The 7,351-nt window shown below is 42.7% G+C and overlaps 1 protein-coding gene across 1 annotated transcript; it reads right to left on the bottom strand.

Moving 5' to 3' along the window:
* Positions 1–2,151: 2,151 nt before the first annotated feature.
* Positions 2,152–7,010, bottom strand: mettl21e (methyltransferase like 21e). Its single transcript, XM_063010569.1, has 4 exons — positions 6,962–7,010; positions 4,820–4,974; positions 4,607–4,724; positions 2,152–3,996 (listed from the first exon to the last, which is right to left on the bottom strand). The coding sequence occupies exons 1-4, from the start codon at positions 6,996–6,998 to the stop codon at positions 3,572–3,574; spliced, it is 735 nt and encodes a 244-aa protein (XP_062866639.1). The 5' UTR covers positions 6,999–7,010; the 3' UTR covers positions 2,152–3,571.
* Positions 7,011–7,351: the final 341 nt, after the last annotated feature.

Below are 7,351 nucleotides of genomic sequence, written 5' to 3' on the forward strand. Positions count from 1 at the left end.
GGCGTTTTTAAAGTATATTTATTTATTTTTCACATTGTAAAACTTGAACATGCACTGATCAGCCATAACATTAAAACCACCTCCTTGTTTCTACACTCACTGTCCATTTTATCAGCTCCACTTACCATATAGAAGCACTTTGTAGTTCTACAATTACTGACTGTAGTCCATCTGTTTCTCTACATGCTTTGTTAGCTCCCTTTCACCCTTTTCTTCAATGGTCAGAACCACCACAGAGCAGGTATTATTTAGGTGGTGGATGATTCTCAGCACTGCAGTGACACTGACATGGTGGTGGTGTGTTAGTGTGTGTTGTGCTGGTATGAGTGGATCAGACACAGCAGCGCTGCTGGAGTTTTTAAATACCGTGTCCAATCACTGTCCACTCTATCAGAAACTCCTACCTAGTTGGTCCACCTTGTAGATGTAAAGTCAGAGACGATCGCTCATCTATTGCTGCTGTTTGAGTCGGTCATCTTCTAGACCTTCATCAGTGGTCACAGGATGCTGCCCACGGGGCGCTGGTGGCTGGATATTTTTGGTTGGTGAACTATTCTCAGTCCAGCAGTGACAGTGAGTTGTTTAAAAACGCCATCAGCGCTGCTGTGTCTGATCCACTCATATCAGCACAACACACACTAACACACCACCACCATGTCAGTGTCACTGCAGTGCTGAGAATGATCCACCACCTAAATAATACCTGCTCTGTGGTGGTCCTGTGGGGGTCCTGACCATTGAAGAACAGGGTGAAAGGGAGCTAACAAAGCATGCAGCGAAATACATGGACTACAGTCAGTAATTGTAGAACTACAAAGTACTCCTTTATGGTAAGTGGAGCTGATAAAATGGTGGTGGTTTTAATGTAATGGCTGATCGATGTATACACAGTGATCACTAAACATTATTTATATATTCATTATCCAAACAGTCCTCCACGCTGTAGTCAATGCACTTCAATTTCTGTTTCTACATACATTTATACAGACACAAATGAGGTGAAAAATAAAAAAAATAATTTAATAAAAATAAAGCAAATAGCAGATGTACAAACCCTTAACTTTAGTTTTGTAGTACAGACTTGGCAGCAAAAGAAAATGGCATTACAATACATGTTATTGTGACATGACAGAATCAAAGACAAATGAACCTAGTAGACTTTATCTCATGAATGCTTGTTTATTTTTCATGCATTTTTAGCCCTTATAAACAGTTTTAAGGAGGAAAAATCATTCATTCATTTATTTTTTGGCATAAGACAGCTATTTCTGATAGACATGCCATGCACCGGTTGAACAATACATGATAATAAATAAAAGCATCTGTTATAAAAAAGAAAGTTGAAGAAATGTTAATCTTGCTGTAATGTTCGTGCATTCGAGCATGTTCATGCCTACGTGTGGCCCAAGCAGCCGGATTCTGTTTCCTTAAGGGTCCTCTAGTTTCACATTTTACAGAGCCTGAACTTAACCATCGGCTAAAACACTTAAAGATAAACTGATACTGAAGAATGTAGGTTAAATATGGCAGCATATTACAGCATATTACACACAGTATCTCAGGGGCGCTCGAGAGGTGCAGGGTTTGAATCTCAGTGGCGCTGATTGGTTAAGTGTGCTCCAGTACCGGTCCTGTTTGTTTGTTTGTTAGGATTTTAACGTCATGTTTTACACTTTTGGTTACATTCATGACAGGAACGGTAGTTACTCATTACACAAGATTCATCAGTTCACAAGATTATATTGAACACAGTCATGGACAATTTAGTGTCTGCGGGAGGAAACCGGAGCACCCGGAAGAAACCCACGCGGACACAGGGAGAACATGCAAACTCCACACAGAAAGGACCAAGACCGCCCCACCTGGGGATCAAACCCAGGACCTTCTTGCTGTGAGGCGACAGTGCTACCCACTTAGCCACCGTGCCAGCCCCCAGTACCGGTCCTAAGCCCGGCAAGAAATATGAGGGTGTGAAAACTATTGTAATAGTTGTGTGATGTAATAATGAAAGGAACAGTCACACAGTTGGTATAGTGAGTGATCAACTGTTAGGGTACTGGGCAAGTAATCAGAAGACAAGAACAGTTTCACGAAAAACTAAAATCCTCAGACATACAAGAGAACATACCAAACTCATCACTGTCACTGGGGTTAAACTGCATTTAATTATCTGAATAACAAGTGGGTCAAGACACACATATAAGACACAAATCAGAAACACAGATTATAGTACGGTCATTGTTAGTTTCTTTGTCTACAACGAAAAGCAAAAACGGTATGAAAAGTTTTCCGTTAGCATAAACAAAAAAACAGAAAGGCCACTCAGGTGGCGCAGCGCTAAATTTGGGGTTTCGAATACATCGTTTCGAATCTCAGCTCTGTCCTCCGACTCGGCTGGACGGCTGCATGAACAACGATTGGCTGTTGTTCAGGGTTAGAGGGTAAGAAAGTGGGATCATAGGTCCTCATAACTGGTGCGACTGCGGCCCCTGCTGGCTGACTGATGGCGCCTGCACAGGGCTGAGGAACAATGCTGATAAGGGTGTGGCCCTCCGTACACAGTGCCCATCAAGTGTATGAACTCGACTCGTGCGGGTGAAAAAATGCAGTCTGTACTGACTGTACGTGCCGGAGGGGGCGGATGTCAGTTGAGAGGCGTTCTCAGTCAGCGGTGAAGGGTCGAACCAGTATAGAGGACACAGTCAGGGTAACTGGACAAGACTAGATTAGCGCAGAAAAATGGGGGAAAAATTGGGAAAATTATTAAAAAAACAAAAAACTAAAAGTCATGCGCTTTTTAAATAAAACTCCACAGAACAAACCCATCACAGTGTGTGCAAACGTTTTCTTTCACTTCTTTAATAAAATAAAATAAAAAACTGTTGTTGCAAATGATTAAAAAAGAAATTATCTTTAATACCTAGCTACTATTTGTTCTAATTGGTCCTCAATTAGGCTGCACCTCATATGGGCCTGGGTTTAATTCCCATCCAGACAGCCAGGATCATTTCTGCGTTGAGTTTGCATGTTCTCCTCAGGTCTGTTTGAGTTTCCTCCAGGTGCTTCGGTTTTCTCCCACAAGTCCAAACACGTGCGGTCAGGGTCGTGTGTGGACACTGCGATGGACAGGTGACCTGTCCGGGGTGTTTCCTGCCTTTCGCCCAATGAATCGGACCCACCGTGACCCTGACCAGGATGAAGCAGTGGCAAAACGGACAATGAATGTATGGCCCTCAGTTCGCCACCTGGCGATGTTAAGCTTAGCTTAGTAAAAGTTGAAGCAGCTTGTTTGTTCATTAATTTAGATTTGTCTAATGTTCCCAGGTTGCAGTCCTAACCTCTGTCCTATAATGTGACTGCTGGCCAAGGAGGACTGAACACTAGCATACAGAATTGTTGCATCAAGAAGGGCATCCAGTATAAAAACTGTGCCTGGTATGCTGACCAGATCCGCTGTGGCTCCTAAATATAAGAGCAGCCGAAAAAACCCAGTATATTTAAATACACACACACCTACAAACAACGTACGTAAACAATCAACAGTTAAAGTTCCGAACGCTGCGTTTCTGATTCATGCTGCAGCCCCGGAATGACTCGATAGCACGGAGGATTTCTTTTTCGCTCTGTACAGCTTGATGCTAAGACTGGGCAGGTCGTAGAGCTCTTTCAGATCGAAGCGTTCCCCAAATCTGTCCACAAATCTGTTCTCACGGTCCAAACGGAATCTCATGGCCCAGAGGATGACGGTGTCGTCCGAGCAGAGGTGCTCAAAGGTCTCCATCAGTTCATCGAGGTAGGGATGGGAGTAAACGACATCGGCCGCCATGAGGTAGTCGTAGTGGCACGTGGCACGAGGAAAGCGCTCTTCTAAGTGCTGCCCCCAGCTGAGCTCTGTCACGCTGGGTGTGTGGCGACAGCGCCCCCTGGTGTTGCGGCTGACGTTGTAGCGAAGGTTGCCGAGAACGTCCGGGAGGTCGGTGGACGTCACTTTTGCACCTGTAGGTTAAAAACGAAAGATTTGTTGATGATGCCAAAGAGCATATTTCTCAGACATAGTATGAAATTAACACACAGTATGAAATAACTGAGGGTCTGTCCAAAAACCTAGTGAGCTGCCTTGATTACGCCAAATACGTCTCCGCAGTTTTAGCTTACCAAGCTAACACAGTTAGCCTCAGGCCATTCAAACCAATGGGCTGGTGCGACACAACCTGCTAGCACGCCAGCTAACGTCTCCCTCTGTGTACCGAAAACGGTTAAACTGTCCCTGATGAGCCTGAATTTAAGTATCAATGAGAATTTATTTACATTTAAAAAGAACTCCGTTGGTTGCTTCACATTCGTCCATCACATTTGTACATTTTTGTGAGAAAAGTCGTGCCGCACTGAATTCTGGGATTGCCTTCAGCGCTGAGGAAGTGTCGGTCGCTCCCTCGTTATTCAGTCAGATCATCACTCAGAATTAAGGCGCCTCAGTAGGAGCATTTTAGGGAGCAAAGAATTTAGACACGCCCTCTTCTCGTGAGTGTAGGATGACGTGAAATGCGTTTATGTAGAGAGATCACGAGGTTTTCAGACAGACCCACAGTCATGTGTTTGTTCTCACCCAGAAGGCCACATACGATAGTAACGAGTCCCGTTCCAGCTCCAATCTCAATGACATTCTTATCCACCAGGTTATATTTGTCCTGATTCGTGTCAAGAAAGTGACACAAGACCATGGCCTGATAAAAAAAATACAATACATAATAATACAATACAATTATAAAGAAAACCTCAGAAATATTTTAACAGTATGATTTAAAAAAATAAAACGTACCGACGGCCACAGCACAGCACCATAGCAATCAGTCGACTCTGTGATTTTGATCTCCAGATCTGCAAAGTTGTATCCCTCCCACGTTTCACACTTGATCAGAGATGGACGAAAATGTCTCTTCATAATCGCATCCGCCAGCTCAGCATCTGGACCAACTGGAGCATCAAACACACATAAACATCACTGGAATGAGAAACGCTTTCCACTTCAACATCAAAATCAATAAAAGGTGCTCAGGTGGCGCAGTGGTAAAACACACCAGTGCTGAGATCTCGACCGCCTATACAGATAATAACTGGCTCGTCCAGGGGAGGGAGGGCCGGAGGGATTCCTCATAACTGCTGCGATTACGACCTCTACTGGCTGACTGATGACACCTGCTCAATGACATGGGGGATCATGGGGATCGGTGCGTGACTCTCTGTAAGCGATACGAATCTACATATGAACCAGTCTGGTGCAGGTAAAAAGAAGCGGTTAGCTACTGCACATGTGTCGGAGGGGGCGTGTTAGTTACAATCCTCCTTGGTGTGCACTGGAGGTCTGAAGAGATTTGGAATAAACTGGAACATCAACATCAGTGCCCAGCCATACAAGCCATACAAATGGTCTTCTGATTGAATAGGAACAAAATCCCACAGGCATATTTCAAAGTCTTGTGAGAAGCATATAGACCTCGAACAACATAGATGCTTTTAAAACAGGCTGTCCAACAAGCTCACAGTCAGGTTCGAATAATTTCGGTCGTCTAGTGTATCTAGCATAACTGAATGAATGACGATTATTTGTTTACATTTTCAGCATTTAGCAGACTCTTTTCTAAGCAATTGAGGATTAAGGGCCTTGTTCAAGGGCCCAACAGTGATAACCTGGCAGTGGTGGGGCTTGAACCAGTGACCTTTTGATTACTAGTCCAGTACCTTAACCACTAGGCTACAACTGCCCCAGTGAGTGTAAAAACAAGGAGGTGGTTTTAATGTTATGGCTGATCAGTGTAGATTAAGATTCAGGATCTTTTTAAACGACCCAAAACTTTCCAAAAGTCTGCAAGATAAATAAAATAGTGATTTTATAAAAGAACACAGAACTCTAAACACGCTCCGTCACCCACAGCGGCGGCTGAGTTTTATTATTAGGCCGAGCTTCATTAGTCCATGAACAGCTGCAGTGTTAGAGAATGAAAACCACGGTTGGTAAACGAAGCTGTTAATAAGCTGTTAATAACTTATTACAGACTGATAACATTTCTTAATGAATGTACTATATATATTCTGTAACCCACATGCTCTGTTTGTGGCCCCTGAGACCCCAGAGCCTCTCTAACATCTCACAAAATATCCGTAACCTTTTCCAATCAGCTTGATACTTCATGACTTCTCCTACTTTTATGGACAATTTATATAAACAATATTTTTATGTTACTATTGTGTTCCAAACACCCCCTTATTTACACACATTTACAAGACAGTACACTTTCACACACACACACACACACACACACACACACACACACACACACAGGGGTCTCAGGGACCCCAAATAGAACACACTTTACAACATCCCTTACCTCTCTCTCTCTCTCTCTGGTTAATTTGGTTAATTGTTGGTTGATTTTGAACATAATGTCATTTTATTACGTTCAAAATCTTAACTTGTCATACGGCTGTATATAAGTAACTGCCATTATATAGTTTATATTCTATTTTATTCTACCCTATTTATTTACTCTCTCTCTGTATTTTCTCTGTAGTGGAGCCTCTGTAACACTCGAATCTCCCCCATAAAGGAATCTTATCTTTTATTTATTGTACCCACACAACACTGAGGTCTCTGAGACCCAAAAGAACAAGGCAGTAAAGTCAATGTGAACAGAACATAACAGCTAAACAAATCCATGCATACTTAACACATTTATTTAACACTGTTTAGGCTAAAATGTTCCTGATTTTGTGCTTTTTACAATTTGTCTTCACACCAGGTACCTGTTGAGAATGCTGATTGTTATTATTATTAATTTACTGATGTTTTCTTACTAAAATAAGAAGGAATTTAACTGGCTGATTGTTTTTTTTTTTACTCTATACAGATTAGGAAGTTTCCAAAGTATCATGATAAATAAAGAATTGATCCATGATCACCCACCCTTGGTCTCGGTCTCCTCTTTAGGCTCTTGCTCCATGGTTGTGTGAACTGGAAGGTCAGTCGGTCTGAAAATGGAGCCTCTGCTCTCCGTCCAAACTCGAACACGCTGGGCAGAGTTTCAGATAACAGCCGGAGGAAAGAAACCCTCAGGGTACTGGAGGACAGAAATACAACTGGCAGACTCACGACACAAGCATGCACACACACACACACACACACACACACACACACACACACACACACACACACACACACACACACACACACACACCTGCTACATTACCTCTGTCAGTCTCAAGCACCCAATATCAAGTGATATAAATAGAAACTTAAAAACTACAGCTTGAATTAAATCTTACATGGCACAATCCAGAAGTTTTGGCTTTTTAT

Source organism: Trichomycterus rosablanca, chromosome 15 (assembly GCF_030014385.1).
Source record: "Trichomycterus rosablanca isolate fTriRos1 chromosome 15, fTriRos1.hap1, whole genome shotgun sequence".
Lineage (NCBI taxonomy): Eukaryota > Metazoa > Chordata > Actinopteri > Siluriformes > Trichomycteridae > Trichomycterus > Trichomycterus rosablanca.

Excerpts from the sequence above, each read along its gene's own strand:
- mettl21e (XM_063010569.1), bottom strand. The coding sequence starts at position 6,998 with ATGGAGCAAGAGCCTAAAGAGGAGACCGAGACCAAGG. Across the intron at positions 4,975-6,961 it reads AGAGGAGACCGAGACCAAGG|TTGGTCCAGATGCTGAGCTG; the intron begins GTGGGTGATCAT and ends TTGATGCTCCAG. Across the intron at positions 3,997-4,606 it reads TATCGTATGTGGCCTTCTGG|GTGCAAAAGTGACGTCCACC; the intron begins GTGAGAACAAAC and ends TTTAACCTACAG.